General features: G+C 37.3%; 1 protein-coding gene across 1 annotated transcript in view; it reads right to left on the reverse strand.

The window, feature by feature from the left end:
- The window catches only part of CCDC39 (coiled-coil domain 39 molecular ruler complex subunit), a 74,735-nt gene that overhangs the window by 36,945 nt on the left and 19,007 nt on the right, over positions 1–18,783 (reverse strand). The window contains exons 7-11 of the mRNA XM_035274308.3: positions 8,654–8,845; positions 5,969–6,072; positions 5,523–5,655; positions 2,394–2,588; positions 1,298–1,462 (exon numbers count right to left, since the gene is read on the reverse strand). Of these exons, the coding sequence (XP_035130199.1) occupies positions 1,298–1,462; positions 2,394–2,588; positions 5,523–5,655; positions 5,969–6,072; positions 8,654–8,845 (789 nt within the window). The remainder of the gene's footprint in view (positions 1–1,297; positions 1,463–2,393; positions 2,589–5,522; positions 5,656–5,968; positions 6,073–8,653; positions 8,846–18,783) is intronic.

Genomic DNA, 18,783 nt, shown 5'->3' on the forward strand with positions numbered 1-18,783 from the left:
AGAGTTTCGCTCTTGTTACCCAGACTGGAGTGCAATGGCACGATCTCGGCTCATCGCAACCTCCACCTCCTGGGTTCAAGCAATTCTCCTGCCTCAGCCTCCCGAGTAGCTGGGACTACAGGCGCGCACCACCATGCCCAGCTATTTTTTGTGTTTTTAGTAGAGATGGGGTTTCACCATGTTGACCAGGATGGTCTCGATCTCTTGACCTTGTGATCCACCCACCTCGGCTTCCCAAAGTGCTGGGATTACAGGCGTGAGCCACCGCGCCCGGCTGGGCAATTCTTTTTATAACCACCAGAGGACACTCATCAATAGCCTTTCCAGTGGTAACATTTAGACCCTGCTAAGTTCTCACCCCATTCAAGTCCACGCTCACTCTCTCACTTTTACTCTCTAGTCAAACTTTAACATAGGTTTTATATTACAGTAAACATAATAAAATGCCTAAAGATGAAGACGTTCTTGCCCTATTAACAGAATCGAATCACTTCAAATATTATAAATAATTAAAGATTTGAGTAACAACTGTTGACTCATAAAAGAGCAGCTTCTCTGGAGATGGCATTTGAAAGACAAAGGGTAATCAAGTTATTTGTTGTGGCAGAAATAAAACAGAAAACTACTTTGGGAGGCCGAGGCGGGTGGATCACAAGGTCAAGAGATCGAGACCATCCTGGTCAACAAGGTGAAACCCCGTCTCTACTAAAAATACAAAAGAATTAGCTGGGCACGGTGGCGCGTGCCTGTAATCCCAGCTACTCAGGAGGCTGAGGCAGGAGAATTGCCTGAACCCAGGAGGCGGAGGTTGCAGTGAGCCGATATCGCGCCACTGCACTCCAGCCTGGGTAACAAGAGTGAAACTCCATCTCAAATATATAAATAAATAAAATAGAAAACTAGAACTCATCAAAGTTCTGAACAGTGTACTCTTGAAGAGTATTTAGAAGTCAAATGCAGCAGGTGTCAAATCCTAGCTCTCCACATACTGCATAACCTGGACAAATTACTTAATCTACAAGACAGATAACAGCATCTTCCTCACAGGATAGTTGAAAGGAGTATATGAGATTAAATACTAGAGGCATGTCATACAATATTTATTTAGCATATACTAAATGCTTTATCGTGGTAACGTTACACACTAATAGTACAGAAATAAGAACATTGTTCATACATTTGTTATATATGTGTGTAGAATGGCAAACACCCTATCCAAAGCAGTCTTAGGAACATGTTGACTTAAAACAGAAAGACTAGGATAAATGAAATATAAAATGTATTTTGGCTAAGTTACATGAAGCTTCTTGATCTGTGTTTCCAAAAGGCCACATGTAGATTTTTTCTCTTCCAAAGACTTCTTAAGTTCAACAATTTTTGCTTCCAGGGCTTGTTTTTCTTCTGAATTAATTTCTCCCTTTAACCGAGACATTCTCCGTTCCACTTGTTGAATGTGAAAATCCTGTTACAGTTTGTTTTTTTTAAAAAAAAAAAAAATAGTTATTACAAAGAAACAAACAGAAGCATTTCTGTAAGTGTAAAAACAAAGTGAATACTTATGAGTTTGGATTGGGCATTATCCTGTAATGAAGTCACTTTAGTCCTTCAGTAATTCAGGACAAATGTTTTCACTCTAAGAGGAACAAAAGTAAACTGTATCTCAACAATCAAGGTACACGATAGACGCAGAAAGAATCTTCTGAAAATATGACAGAGCTGGGGGATGTTTATCATACTACCATGATGGAATCTCAGTAAATCACTGGATTTACATGAACTTGGATTTCTGAGGGCACATTTTCTAAGGGCTACCAAACACATAGTCACAAATTGTTAGCCATGAAACATTCAGATATCAACTTCTAATTAACTATTCTTAATCTTATACTTTAATGTCTGTAATTTTTAAAAACTAAGAATATAAATTAGATGAGCAAATTAAGATGTAGAGATGGAGAATATTAAAAAATTAACACAAATATATAAATAGCACAAAATAAGACAAAACTGAAAAAAAAATGCTTTTCGTCTACTGGCATGGCAGAGAGGGTGGGGGTGCATAACTAACAATCAACACCCAGTCTTTCTGGGTTTCAGGCATCTCATGCCATCTTGTTTCACTCTGGATGCAAATGTCCCAGGTCCCTTTAAAACACGGTTCTCCCTCACTAGAGTTCTCTCTCCTCTTGCCTGCTTATTTCAGATCAGGGGGAGAAAACAGCTTTCAAGGCTCCCTCACCCTCCTACTAACCTAACACGATGTCTCACCTTCAGCATCTGTCTGTCCTCCAAGGAGTGCTTAGAATTCTTTGTTTCCTTAGAACACTGGCATGTCTTGGCCATCACAACTGCAACAAATCAATATGGAAGATATGCATAAGAGTAACACCTACCTGGCTGTACATAATTTCTTGCTGCTTCAAGGTTTCAAAATCCAGTTTTTGTAACTGATGGTTGAGATGTTTCAGAGAGGAACGAGTTCCTTCAATTTCTGATACAACCGCTTTTTCTTTCATCGTCTCAGTCTGTAACTCCTGAGCTTTCTTAAACAGCACATCTTTTACGAGGGTCAGTTGAACATCTACTTCCTGATAATAAGTATAGTGATTAATGAAAGTAGGTATCTTGAAATGTTTTATTTATATGAACACAATAATTTAGGCACTCATAAATAAATTTGGACCCTCCATCAGTTTAGCCATCTAGAAGATAAAGCTCTTCCCACAATTTTAACAAGTCCCCAACATTTCTTATGGTCAACTCAATTCTAGTAGAGTAGAATGGTCTTCATTCCTGTGTCATACACCCTGACCTGTCATCTTATTTCATCTCATGTTACCCTATCTAGGTGCTGGCCTGATTTCCTCATAAAATGAAGTCTACTGGAAACATACAGCCTGTCCATTCACAGAGTTTACTCAAGTCTTGAGGATGCTACAGAGAAGAAATCTCATCACCCAATCTCCCACCTTTTAGGCACTATCCAGTGGTGAGCAAGTAAATGTTCAGCCATCTCTCCAGGAGATAAGAGGCTAGGGGAGAATCTGATTTCCACAGTTAGTATGGAATTTCATGCTACTAACATGATTCCACTAAAGGCAGGGTTGGGAAGAAATTCACAGAGGCAGACCACTGTGTGGTATTTCCAATATACAGATAAAACAGACATAAGTAAGCTTAGGAGCACAGAATAAAATAAAATATTTGCAAGTAATGAGTGCTGAGTATGTATTACTGTTTTTGTAAGTGCCATTTATTTAATTGTGAGTTTATATAATTTTAATTATAGGAAAATTTCTAAAAATTTAACTACTGGCTCTCGGAAGCTGGTAGGAGCTGGCCCCAGCACACTCCAGAAACTACCAGTCACTCACTCTTTGCCTCCAGTCAGCCTCTTTACTATGTGCATGCAGCTCTAGGAAACAGAAATGAGCCCCCCATTCCCACTGCTTCTCTCTCAGGAAGCAAACCCGTCTTGACCTGGAAGCCTCATGACCAATGTGTTCTATGCTTTAAATTGATGTATCATGCCACAATCATTTGAAAATTATCATTCTTAAAGGCTGAAATAATTTGCCTCTGTGTTATTATGCCCAAATAAACCTATTTTCCTTTAGTAACCAATAAACCTGAATATGACACAAAACAAGTCTGTGACTGGCACATTTAAATCTTTGCATAAGCAAGAAATATAATCTGATATTCAGTGCATTATTTTACATACAACAGACAATTTTCATTGGGTTTAAGATCTTCTCAAAGATGGCCTAGTAGAGTTTTAAAGTCAGTGCTTAGTGGAGAATAACACAGTATATCTCCAAAGAAGATAGGGTTGAGATTTTCTCAAACAAACAAAACCAACATCAATGAAAAAAAAAAAAAAAAAACAAGACTATGAACACAGCCCTGCTCGAAAACAATCAGTACACCCTGCTACTAATATTATTAATTTTTCTAATTTAGCTAGTTCTTAAATGTCTAAAGTTTTAAATTCTCTGTGATGGAAAGGTCTATTTCATATAAATTTCACAGCATTTACAGATTTCTGATAAGTACTAATACATATGTTACAGGAAATCATGCTCTTAGGAAAAAAACCCAGCAACTTTTAAAAAATAGTGTATAATTTGAACTCAGAATACCATTCAGGTCAAGATTGCAGCATGATTTTATTACTCGGAAATTTTATAGCACACTGAGAGATATGAACCTTATACTGGGAGATTTTGCCACCAAAAGAAGTAGTGTCAGGTCACACAACTTATAGTTCACACTTATATTTCACTTTGAAGTTTTCAAAGAGAAAACGGTGCACCGGCCTTTTACAGTTCCTCGAAAATTGGCTTTAATGCCATAAACTTGCCAAAAAGACTGAGGTACAAGCAGGTTCTAGCAGAGTTTGCAAAGTGATAGCATTTCAAAGCCCATTTACCAAAACGTGTTGCCAGATCACAAGCGGTTCAAGAGATAGTAGATAATGAAGAAATACAAATCAGGAATGTAGATGATGGGAATTTGATTACAAACGTTGATAATTAGGTGGAAATCAGTTGTAAAACAAAGCCACTGTTCAGACTATTTATGCAATATGCCAATAGATATGTGGATATAGGCAGAGACACAGGTATAGCAGGCTTTGGGAAGGAATGGAATCCAGGACACAGTGGGGAAGCTACTTTTTTAAAAAGACATCAGGCCAGGCATGGTGGCTCATGCCTGTAATCCCAGCACTTTGGGAGGCTGAGGAGTGTGGATCACTTGAAGTCAGGAGTTTGAGACAACATGGTAAAACCCCAGCTATACTAAAAACACAAAAATTAGCCAGGTATGACGGCACATGCCTGTAATCCCAGCTACTTGGGAGGCTGAGACAGGAGAATCGCTTGACCAGGAGGCAGAGGTTGCAGTGAGCCAAGATTGTGCCACTGCACTCCAGCTAGATGACAGAGCAAGACTCTGTTTCAAATAAAATAATAGATAAATAAATAAAAAGCAAAATGAAATGCTAAAAATAAAGCAAATGGAAAATTAGTAGCTTAAGAGAGGAGGCTGGCTGGACATGATGGCTCACGCCTATAATCCCAGCACTTTGGGAGGCTGAGGAGAGCAGTTGGCCTGAGGTCAGGAGTTTGAGACCAGCCTGACCAACATGGTGAAACCCAATCTCTACTAAAAATACAAAAATTAGCCAGGCGTGATGGCAGGTGCCTGTAATCCCAGCTACTCAGGAGGCTGAGGCAGGAGAATCGCTTGAACCCAGGAGGCAGAGGTTGCAGTGATCTGAGATTGTGCCATTGCACTCCAGCCTGGGTAACAAGAACAAGACTGTCTCAAAAAATAAGAAGACAGGAGGCTAAGTATATCTTCAGAAGCAATACATGAAAATATGTCCAAAGGCAGATTATAAATGGGATCATACCAAAAACCAGCTTCTTACAAGACCTCCTCAAGCTCTGATTCTAAGAGTCTAATTAATTCACTGTTGCTAAATTTTCTGTGATTTAAAAAAAATTAAAGTTCACCTTCACATCCTTTTCCTCCTGCTTTAGCATATCTTCCAAATTGGTGGCTTTCTCTTCTACAGACATGGTTTTCTCAGTTACCTCCTTTAATTTTGTTTTTATCGTCTCATTATGATTTTTAGTTTTTTGTAACCTAAAGAGGGTTTATCACAAAAAGATAGAAAACATGCCTAAGAAGCATTTAATACAAACAAAGAATAGTTTATCCTAATATTCATTTGTATAACTTGAAGATTCTTTGCTGTAAACATTTTTATTACCATTATTTAATAGACCATAAAAATATGGCTTCTGAGTATTTGTAATGAAAATATGAGTAAAATTTTTTTAAGTTTAATAATGCAGTAGCTAAAATCTTGCAGTTATTTAACCAAAAAATAGTCTTTAGTATTTAATAATCTTCAGATACAGTAAACATAAACATATTTAAATAGCTTTTTTCTTACCTTGATGTTTCTTCATGAACATCCTTCTTTATCTTGGAAATATTTTTCCTCAGAGCTTCTAAATCACTGGAAGTTCTATTCACAGTGGCTTTTAAACAATCCAGCTATTTATTCGTTAACAGACAGAAATTATATATTTACTCTGTATCTTATAACTTCATTTCTTAGTTTTATTCTGCCCAAGTTCTAACCTACATCACGCCCATAAAAATGTAGCCATTTTCTTTTAATATATAAACAGATTTCCATATTGATCTGATACCAAATTTTAATTGGTTTTGTTGTATAATCCTAGCAAATTATAGAGAACACATGTGTTGAAAGTAAATGCAGAAATTTCTCATTACACTAGAACTTTTCAGAAAAAACATTCCCAAGCTGAAGATAAATGGATATTTATGTGCCCATAAAAATCACAAGTTTAATTGGATTTGAAAAATCTCAAAAGATTCTAATACATCAGCCTTCTAATAACTATATTTTTACTTAATGAACAGTAAACTACATGTTACAATTTATCACAATTACTAAAACAGAAAACCTGAGACACAAATTTTCTCTTTCATTAAGGGCCTTTGCAAAAACCCTAAACTCTCCACCAAACTCTCAGAACAGACATATTCAGCAAGGTTTCTGTACATAAGATCAATAGACAAAACCAGTTACATTCTATACACTTAAAACAAGCAATCCAAAAAAGAAATCAAGAAAGCAGTCCCGGGGTCCAAAGTGGCTCCCGCCGGAGGTCATGGCGCTCGCAAAGGCGAGGTCATCAGTTCAAGGCTAACCTGAGCAACTTCATAAGCTCAAACTGATTGGCAAAAAAAAAAAAAAAGAAAACAGTCCCATTTACAATGGCATCAAAAAGAATAAAATACTTAGGAATAAATTTAACCAAGGGAAAAAAGATCAGTACACTAAAAACTATAAAACATGGATGAAAGAAAGTGTAGAGGACATAAAGATATCCTGTGTTCATGGACTGGAAAAATTAATACTGTTAAAATGTTCATACTATTCAAAGTGATCTACGTATTTGAGAAAGTTGTCAAAATCAAAATGGAGTCACTTGTGTCAAACTCTTGACAAAACTGAGCTGGGGAAGGCCATGAAGAGAGAGTTCTCACACGTTTGCCAGATAACAAGAACTACCCGAAGAGACTCCGCCAGAACCACAGACTTACATAAAGACCAACGTTGCAAAAAAAAAAACACCCTTCTACAAAGACATCTGGCCAGCAACGGACTGATCAACCTTGGACTGACACTACCCTTTCTGATCCCTGTAGTCAAAGATTATTATTTTAAAACAAGTTAGGTAAACTTTCTTATTTTACCTTTAAAAACTTTTGCCTTCCTTTATCTCCCTAGATATGCCTATGATCTGTCATAGCCTGTATGTCCTGGATTTGCAAATTTCCTGCTCATTCCTAATTAAGCTCAATATTTTTAGAGGGCCTCTCTCTGTTATTTAGTTGATAGATTCAGTACAGTATCAAAATTCTATGTCATTCTTCACCAAAACAGAAAATTCTAAAATTCACATGAAATCATAAAAGATCCCAAATAGCTCGAGTAATCTTAAGCAGAAAGAACAAAGCTCGAGGCACAAACTTTTTTATTTAAAATTGTATTACAAAGCTGAAGTAATCAAAAGAAAATGGTGCATTCATCCCTTGGCATACACAGGGGATTGCTTGCAGAATCCCTCACAGATACCAGAATCTACAGATGTATAGGTCCCTTACATAAAATGACATGTATTTGAATATAACCTTATATATATATCGTACTGTATACTTTAAATAATCTCTTGATTATTTATAACACCTAATACAATGTAAATGCTATGTAAATAATTGTTATATTTTTAAAATTTGTATTCTTTTTATTGCTATATTGTTATTTTATTGGGTTTCCTTTCTGAATATTTTTTTTCAATGCTTGAATCTGTACATGCAAAATCCATGGATAAGGAAAGCTGACTTTACTGGCAAGAAAAAAAAAAAAAAAAAACAGACACACAGAACAATGGAACAGAATAGAGAACCCAGAAATAAACCCATGCATACATGAGCAACTAATTTTCACCAAAGGTTTCAAGAATACACAGTGGGGAAAGGACAGTCTCTTCAATTGATGGTGTTAAGAAAACCAGACAGCCACATGCAAAAAAAAAAAAAAAAAGAAAGAAAGAAATTGGGCTTTTCTCTGGTATCATACACAAAAATTAATTCAAAATGAATTAAAGACTTAAATGTAAGACCTGACACTGTAAAATTTCTTAAAGAAAACATAAGAGAAAAGCTCATTGACATTGGTATCCGTAATGATGTTTTGAATTTGACATCAAATTACAGGCAGCAGACGCAAAAATAAACAAGCAGGACTACATCAACCTGAAAAGTTTATTTAAGGAAAAGGAACCACCAACACTATGAAAAGGCAACCTACAGAATGGCAGAAAATATGTGCAAACCATATACCTGTGATGTGAATGGCACCCTGGGGTGCTCAGTCAGGGGCTTAATCAGAGTATCCCAAAAGTGCCACAAAACAAAGAGATGTGAAAAAAAAAAAAAAAAAACTAGAAGTTTCTTCACCACAGGAAAAACTTTATGCTTATTTTACATTTCATAGCAATTTGTCATGAACATACAAACCAGTCTTTTTTAGGTGACATACCTCATCCTTCAGCTGAACTCTACTAGCTTCATGGTTCTGATATGCCGCTCTGTGTTTTAAGAGATTACGATCAGCCACAGAAATTCTTTTCTCATACTCTGTGTTATTCCCAATCTCACTTTCCAAAAATTTGATTTTTTCCTTAACCAAATTTTCTTTTTCTCTTGTTTCCTGCTTTATCCTTGCTAATTCCTAGGATTAAAACAAATGTGTTTACTTAAATATATGTTTAAACTGACAAAACTAAAAGGAATTCACTTTTTATTTTCCCATTATATTTAGTATTTATTTTCCTAAAACTTCTTAGAAAACATTTTTAAATACTTTTATATTAGTAAAACAAAATATTAGTATACTACATATTAATGTCTATAAACTCATATTGTTAAATGTTTGTTTTCTTTCATATATCTGGAACTTTGATAAAAAGATGAGAAAAACAGTTAAGCTTTTATATATGAAAGGTAAAACCTACACATGTAACAGTGTTGAATATTTTTCACGTAGAAAGTGGGGTTTCAATGAAGCTTTCCAAATATTTTACAGGCCAGTTATTTTTTCACGTTTTGAAAACAGCATTTTAGTTAATGGTTTTAGTAGAAATATCTTCACTCGGGCCTTCTGCTGATCACAAGTCAGTAATAAACAGAATGCAGAAAGCACTGTAACTGAAATGTGGGCAGGTACCACGGGTACAAAGAAATGACGAATTACTCCCCGAAGGAGTCATTAGAACACACTACACCTTCCTGGCTTTCAAGAATAGGGGAGGAAAGAAGGAAAGAGAGAAAAAGAGAGAGAGAGAGGGAGTGAGAAAGAAAGAGAGAGAGAAAGAAAGAAAGGGAGGGAGGGAGGAAGGGAGAAAGGAAGAGAGTAAGGAAGAGAGAGAGAGAGAAAGAAAGAAAGAAAAAGAAGAAAGAAAAAGGAGAAGAAGAAAGAAGTAAGGAAAGAAGAAAAGAAAGAAGCCTTGCTCAAGAGGCATAATTTGAGTCAGGCTTACAAACATGAATGGGGTTGCTTGCATTAAACACTTTAAGGTAGTTAAAAGTGTAGGGTGGGAAGGCAAGGATGCAAAGGGAATAGATTAAGAAGGGTTGGGATCCGGATGAAAGGGATAATGCTGGAAAGGTAGGATTTAGGGCCAAACAGTGAAAAAATTCAAACGTCAACTTTTAAGCAACGTAAAACAAAAAGATTTTAAAGCTGGGTAATAAAAGGATTGTTTTTACAAGTGATGCTGGTGGCAATAAGTTAGATGCATTAGAAAAAAGTATTACCCTAATATGTATTACTTGCATGTATTCCAAAATAAGGTCCTTTCAAACAATTCATCACAGGAGATTGTGGAAGGGCGATATGTGTTCTGAAATCAATAGGTTTTAGAAATGCTGCATGTATACATATTAACAAACTATACACATATATCTGAGATATAAGACATTTTAAAAAGGAAATTTTTAAATCGTTTAATTTTCAAGTTGTTTAATCCAATCTTTAAGTTGTTCAGTTATAGAGTTAGCATTCTATAATCGTAGCATTCTAAATATTTACTGTGTTCATTCACTCAAGATACACGTCAAAACTTCCTAAGTTTAAATATTTCAAAATATGAATCCAGAGTTTCTTGCCTCATGATTTTTTTCTACCACTTAATCAGATGCTTTAATTCTACCTCAACATCATACTTAACAGAGCTATTCATCATGACGTTTTCACATAGGTAACACTAAGTAATATTTTAAAATTTCTACACTGTAATCAAAGCATCATAGAAAAATATTTTTCTGCTTCTATACATTGTTTCTTTTAAAAACACAATTTCAGGATTTTATGACCAGACCCCTGCTAAGAAAATACTGAGAAGGCAAGAATGAATTGTTAGGGGATACAGTCTGCCACCCCTGAATATGTGTCTGTCAGAGGTTTGTGAATCAGAGAAACTCCCTCTTGAGGAGGAGTGAGTTAAATAAGGCTGAGACCTACTGGGCTGCGTTCCCAGACAGGCAGTCTAAGTCCAAGATGAGGTAGGGGGTTGGCTCAAGAAGAGGTCATCAAGATCTTACTGATAAAAAAGGTTGAAGTACAGAAGCCAGCTAAAACCCCCCAAACCAAAAGGGCAAAGAGAGTGACCTCTGGTCACCCTCACTGCTTATTACATGCTAATTACAATGCATTAGCATGCTAACAGACGCTCCCACCGTGACAATTTTCAAAGGCCATAGCAATGGCAGGAAGTTACCCTACATGATCTAGAAGGGGGAGGCATGAACAATCTGCCCCTTGTTTAGCATATACTCAAGAAATAACCATAAAAATGGGCAACCACCAGCCCTCAGGGCTGCTGTGCCTATGGAACGGCTTTTATTCTTTTATTCCTTTGCTTTCTTAGTAAACCTACTCTCACTTCTACTCTATGGATCTGCCTCAAGTTCTTTCTTGCATGAGATCCAAGAACACTTTCAGGGTCTGGATCAGGACCCCTTGCTGGTAACAGTATGAAAATAAAAACAGGCAGCAATATTTGCTGTTCTGCAGCCTTCGCTGGTGATACCCAAGCAAACAGGGTCTGGAGTGGACCTCCAGCAAACTCCAGCAGACCTGCAGCAGAGGGCCTGACTGTTAGAAGGAAAACTAACAGACAGAAAGGAATAGCATCGACTCAACAAAAAGGACAGCCACTCAGAGACCCCATTCAAAGGCCAGCAACATCAAAGACCAAAAGTAGATAAAGCTATGAATATAGGGAGAAACCAGCAAAAAAGGGATGAAAATTCCAAAACCAGAATGCCTTTCCTCCTCCAAAGGATCACAAGTCCTCGCCAGCAAGTGAACAGAACTGGACAGAGAAGGAGTTTGATGCACCGACAGAAGTAGGCTTCAGAAAGCAGGTAATAAAAAATTCCTCCAAGCTAAAGAAGCATGATCTAACCCAATGCAAGGAAGCTAAGAACCCTGAAAAAAGGTTAGACAAATTGCTAACTAGAATAACCAGTTTAGAGAAGGACATAAATGACCTGATGGAGCTGAAAAACACAGCCTGAGAACTTCATGAAGCATACACAAGAATCAATAGCCAAATCAATCAAGTGGAGGAAAGGATACCACAGATTGAAGATTAACTCAATGAAGTAAGGCAAGAAATCAAGATAAGAGAAGAAAGAATGAAAAGGAATAAACAAAGTCTCAAAAAAAATGGGATTATATGAAAAGACCAAACCTATATTTGATTGGTGTACCTGAAAGTGATGGGGAGAACGAAACCAAGTTGGAAAATGCATTTCAGGAAATTATCCAGGAGAACTTCCCTAACCTAGCAAAACAGGCCAACATTCAAATTCAGAAAATACAGAGAACACCACAAAGATACTCCTCAAAAAGAGCAACCCTAAAACACATAATTGTCAGATTCACGAAGGTTGAAATGAAGGAAAAATTGTTAAGGGCAGCCAGAGAGAACAGTCGTGTTACCCACAAGGAGAAGCCCATCAGACTCACAGTGGATCTCTCTGCAGAAACCCTACAAGCCAGAAGAGAGTGGGGGCCAATATTCAACATCCTTAAAGAAAAGAATTTTCAACCCAGAATTTCATATACAGCCAAACAAAGCCTCAAAAGCAAAGGAGAAATAAAATCCTTTCCAGACAAGAAATGGTGAGATTCTGTCACCACCAGGCCTTCCTTGCAAGAGCTCCTGAAGGAAGCACTAAACATGGAAGGGAAAAACCTTCTAGCCACTGCAAAAGCAAACAAAATTGTAAAAACCATTGACACTATAAAGAAACTGCATCAACTAACAGGCAAAATAACCAGTTAGCATCATAATGGCAGGATCAAATTCACACATAACAATATTAACATTAAATGTAAATGGGTTAAATGCCCCAATTAAAAGACACAGATTGGCAAACAAGATAAAGAGTCAAGACCCATCAGTGTGCTGTATTCAGGAGACACTATTTATATGCAAAGACACACACACACACTCAAAATAAAGGGATGGAGGAATATCTACCAAGCAAATGGGAAGCAAATAAAAAAAAGAAGGGGTTGCAATCCTAGTCTCTGATAAAACAGACTTTAAACCAACAAAGACCAAAAGAGACAAAGAATGGCATTACATAATGGTAAAGGGATCAGTGCAACAAGAAGAGCTAACTGTCCTAAATATATATGCACCCAATGCAGGAGCACCCAGATTCATAAAGCAAGGTCCTAAAGACCTACAAAGAGACATAGACTCCCACACAATAATAGTGGGAGACTTTAACACCCAACTGTCAATATTAGACAGATCAATGAGACAGAAAATTAACAAGGCTATCCAGGACTTGAACTCAGCTCTGGACCAAGTGGACCTAATAGACATCTACAGAACTCTCCACCCGAAATCAACAGAATATACACTTTCTAAGCACCACATTGCACTTATTCTAAAATTGACTACATAACTGGAAGTAAAACACTCTTCAGAAAATGCAAAAGAATGGAAATCATAACAACCAGTCTCTCAGACCACAGTGCAATCAAATTAGAACTCCGGATTAAGAAACTCACTCAAAACCACACAACTACATGGAAACTGAACAACCTGCTCCTGAATGACTACTGGGTAAATAATGAAATTAAGGCAGAAATAAATAAGTTCTTTGAAACCAATGAGAACAAAGACATAACATATGAGAATCTCTGGGACACATTTAAAGCAGTATCTAGAAGGAAATTTATAGCACTAAATGCCCCCAAGAGGAAGCAAGAAAGATCCAAAATTGACACCCTAACATCACAGATAAAAGAACTAGAGAAGCAAGAGCAAACAAATTCAAAAGCCAGCAGAGGACAAGAAATAACTAAGATTAGAGCAGAACTGAAGGAGACAGAGACATGAAAACTCCTTCAAAAAATCAATGATTCCAGAAGTTGGGTTTTTTTATTGCATTTTAGGCTTTGGGGTACATGTGCAGAACATGCAAGATAGTTGCATAGGTACACACGTGGCAGTGTGATTTGCTGTCTTCCTCCCCTTCACCCACATCTGGCATTTCTCCCCATGCTATCCCTCCCTTGTTCCCCGACACACTGTCCCTCCTCTATTCACCCCAATAGACCCCAGTGTGTAGTGCTCCTTCCCTGTGTCCATGTGTTCTCATTGCTCATCACCCACCTATGAGTGAGAATATATGGTATTTCATTTTCTGTTCTTGTGTCAGTTTGCTGAGAGTGATATCCTCCAGATTCATCCATGTCCCTACAAAGGACACGAACTCATTGTTTTTTATTGCTGCATAATATTCCATGGTGTATATGTGCCACATTTTCCCAGTCCAGTCTATCATCGATGGGCATTTGGGTTGATTCCAGGTCTTTGCTATTGCAAACAGTGCTGCAATGAACATTCGTGTGCATGTGTCCTTATAGTAGAACGATTTATAGTCCTTTGGATGTATGCCCAGTAATGGGATTGCTGGGTCAAATGGAATTTCTATTTCTAGGTCCTTGAGGAATTGCCACACTGTCTTCCATAATGGTTGAACTAATTTACACTCCCACCAGCAGTGTAAAAGTGTTCCTATTTCTCCACATCCTCTCCAGCATCTGTTGTCTCCAGATTTTTTAATGATCGCCATTCTTACTGGCGTGAGATGGTATCTCAATGTAGTTTTGATTTGCATTTCTCTGATGACCAGTGATGATGAGCATTTTTTCATGTGTTTGTTGGCCTCATGTATGTCTTCTTTTGTAAAGTGTCTGTTCATATCCTCTGCCCATTTTTGAATGGGCTTGTTTGGTTTTTTTTCTTGTAAATCTGTTTGAGTTCTTTGTAAATTCTGGATATCAGCCCATTGTCAGATGGGTAAACTGCAAAAATTTTTTCCCATTCTGTTGGTTGCCAATTCACTCTAGGGACTGTTTCTTTTGCCATGCAGAAGCTGTCGAGTTTGATTAGGTCCCATTTGTCTATTTTGGCTTTTGTTGCCAATGCTTTTGGTGTTTTGGTCATGAAGTCCTTGCCTACTCCTATGTCCCGAATGTTTTTGCCTAGATTTTCTTCTAGGGTTTTTATGGTGCCAGGTCTTATGTTTAAGTCTTTAATCCATCTGGAGTTAATTTTAGTTTAAGGTGTCAGGACATGGCTAGCCAGTTTTCCCAACACCATTTATTAAACAGGGAATCCTTTCCCCACTGCTTATTTTTCTCAGGTTTATCAAAGATTTTATGGTTGTAGATATGTTGTGTTGCCTCCAATGCCTCTGTTCTGTTCCAGTGGTCTATATCTCTGTTTTGGTACCAGTACCATGCTGTTTTGATTACTGTAGCGTTGTAGTATAGTTTGAAGTCCAGTAATGTGATGCCTCCTGCTGTGTTCTTTTTGCTTAGAATTGACTTGGCTATGTGGGCTCTCTTTTGGTTCCATATGAAGTTCAAGGTGGTTTTTTCCAGTTCTGTGAAGAAAGTCAATGGTAGCTTGATGGGAATAGTGTTGATTCTGTAAATTACTTTGGGCAGTATGGCCATTTTCATGATATTGATTCTTCCTAACCATGAACATGAAATGTTTCTCCATCTGTTTGTGTCCTCTCTTATTTTGTTGAGCAGTGGTTTGTAGTTCTCCTTGAGGAGGTCTCTTACGTTTCTTGTTAGTTGTATTCCTAGGTATTTTATTCTTTTTGTAGCAATTGTGAATGGCAGTTCGTTCTTGATTTGGCTTTCTTTAAGTCTGTTATTGGTGTATAGGAATGCTTGTGATTTTTGCACATTGATTTTATATCCTGAGACTTTGCTGAAGTTGCTTATCAGTTTCAGGAGTTTTTGGGCTGAGACGATGGGTATTCTAGAGATACTATCATGTCGTCTGCAAATAGAGACAATTTGGCTTCCTTTTTTCCTATTTGTATACCCTTTATTTCTTTTTCTTGCCTGATTGCTCTGGCTAGAACTTCCAGTACTATATTGAATAGGAGTGGTAAGAGAGGGCATCCTTGTCTAGTGCCAGATTTCAAAGGGAATGCTTCCAGTTTTTGCCCATTCAGTATGATATTGGCTGTTGGTTTGTCATAAATAGCTTTTATTATTTTGAGATACGTTCCATCAATACCAAGTTTATTGCGGGTTTTTAGCATAAAGGGCTGTTGAATTTTGTCAAAGGCCTTCTCTGCGTCAATTGAGATAATCATGTGGTTTTTGGTTTTGGTTCTGTTTATGTGGTGAATTACGTTTATAGACTTGTGTATGTTGAAACAGCCTTGCATCCCCGGGATGAATCCTACTTGATCATGGTGGATAAGATTTTTGATGTGCTGCTGCCAGTATTTTACTGAAGATTTTTGCATCTATGTTCATCATGGATATTAGCCTGAAGTTTTCTTTTGTTGAGTCTCTGCCGGGTTTTGGTATCAGGATGATGTTGGTCTTATAAAATGATTTGGGAAGGATTCCCTCTTTTTGGATTACTTGGAATAGTTTCAGAAGGAATGGTAACAGTTCCTCTTTGTGTGTCTTGTAGAATTCAGCTGTGAACCCATCTGGACCTGGGCTTTTTTTGTGTGGTAGGCTCTTAATTGCTGCCTCAACTTCAGACCTTATTATTGGTCTATTCAGGGTTTTGACTTCTTCCTGGTTTAGGCTTGGGAGGACACAAGTGTCCAGGAATTTATCCATTTCTTCCAGGTTTACTAGTTTATGTGCATAGAGTTGTTTGTAATATTCTCTGATGATGGTTTGAATTTCTGTGGAATCTGTGGTGATTTCCCCTTATCATTTTTTATTGCATCTATTTGGTTATTCTCTTTTCTTTTTTATCAATCTGGCTAGTGGTCTATTTTGTTGATCTTTTCAAAAAAAAACAGCTCTTGGATTTATTGACTTTTTGAAGTGTAGAAATTTTTTTTTAGAAAAAAATCAACAAAATAGATAGAATGCTAGCCAGACTAATAAAGAAGAAAAGAGAGAAGAATCAAATAGACACAATGAAAATTATAGAGGGGATATCACCACTGATCCTACAGAAATACAAACTACCATCAGAGAATATATAAACAACTCTATGCAAATAAACTAGAAAATCTAGAAGGAATAAATTCCTGGACACATACACCCTCCCAAGTCTAAACCAGGAAGAAATCGAATCCATGAATAGACCAATCACAAGTTCTGAAATTGAGGCATACCAACCAAAAAAGTCCAGGGCCAGATAGGTTCACAGCTGAAGGTACAAAGAGAAGCTGACACCATTCCTTCTGAAAGTACTGCAAATGAAAGAAAAAGAGGGACTCCTCTCTAACTCATTTTATGAAGCCAGCATCATCCTGATACCAAAACCAGGAAGACACACAACAACAAAAAAGAAAATTTTAGGCCAATATCCATGATGAACATTGATGCAAAAATCCTTAATAAAATACTAGCAAACCGAATCCAGCAGCACATCATAAAGCTTCATCATGATCAAGTCAGCTTGATCCATGGAATGCAAGACTGGTTCAACATATGCGGATCAATAAATTTAATCCATCCCATAAACAGAATCAATGAAAAAAATCATACGATCATCTCAACAGATGCAGAAAAGGTCTTCGACAAAATTTAACAGTGCTTTATGCTAAAAACTCTTGATAAACTTGGTATCAATGGAACGTATCTCAAAATAATAAGAGCTATTGATGACAAACCCACAGCCAATACCATACTGAATGGTCAAAAACTGAAAGTACTTCCTTTGAAAACTGGCACAAGAAGAGGATGCCCTCTCTCACCACTTCTATTAAACATAGTATTGGAAGTTCTGGCCAGAGCAATCAGGAAAGAGAAAAAAGTAAAGGGTATTCAAATAGAAAAAGAGGAAATTAAATTGTCTCTGTTTGCAGACGACATTATTCTATACATTGAAAACCCCATCATCTCAGCCCAAAACCTTCTTAAGTTGATAAGCAATTTCAGCAAAGTCTCAGGATACAAAATCAATGTGCAAAAGTCAATGACAGACAAACTGAAAGTCAAATTACGAGTGAACTCCCACTCACAATTGCTACCCAGCGAATAAAATACCTAGGAATACAACTTACAAGGGAAGCGAAAGACCTCTTCAAGGAGAACTATAAACCACTGCTCAAGGAAACAAGAGATGACACAAACAGATGGAAAAACATTCCATGCTCATTGATAGGAAGAATCGGGATCATGAAAATGGCCATATTACTCAAAGTAATTTAAGATTCAATGCTATCCCCATCAAGCTGCCATTGACTTTCTTCACAGAATTAGAAAAAACTACTTTAAATTTTATATGTAACCAAAAAAAGAGCCAGTGTAGCCAAGACAATCCTAAGCAAAAAGAACAAAGCTGAAGGGATCACGCTACCTGACTTCACACTACACAAGTCTACAGTAATCAAAACAGCATAGTACCAGCACCAAAACAGATATATACATATATCAATGGAACAGAACAAAGGCCTCAGAAATAACACCACACATCTACAACCATCTGATATTTGATAAACCTGACAAAAACAAGCAATGGAGAAAGGATTCCCTATTTAATAAATGATGTTTGAAAAACGGGCTAGCCATATGCAGAAAACTGAAACTGGACCCCTTCCTTATACCTTATACAAAAATTAACTCAAGATGGATTAAAGACTTAGATGTAAAACCTAAACCCATAAAAACCCTGGAAGAAAACCTAGGCAATACCATTCAGGACATAGACATGGACAAAGTCTTCATGACTAAAACACCAAAAGCAATGCCAACAAAAGCCAAAATTGACAAACAGGATCTAATTAAACTAAAGAGCACAGCAAAAGTAACTATCATCAGGCCGGGCACGGTGGCTCACCCCTGTAATCCCAGCACTTTGAGAGGCCAAGGCGGGTGGATCATGAGGTCAAGAGATCAAGACCATCCTGGTCAACATGGTGAAACACTGTCTCTACTAAAAATACAAAAAATTAGCTGGGCATGGTGGCGCGTGCCTGTAATCCCAGCTACTCAGGAGGCTGAGGCAGGAGAATTGCCTGAACCCAGGAGGCAGAGGTTGCGGTGAGCCAAGATTGCACCATTGCACTCCAGCCTGGGTAACAAGAGTGAAACTCTGTCTCAAAAAAAAAAAGTAACTATCATCAGAGTGAACA

The sequence above is a fragment of the Callithrix jacchus genome, chromosome 15 (assembly GCF_049354715.1).
Source record: "Callithrix jacchus isolate 240 chromosome 15, calJac240_pri, whole genome shotgun sequence".
Lineage (NCBI taxonomy): Eukaryota > Metazoa > Chordata > Mammalia > Primates > Cebidae > Callithrix > Callithrix jacchus.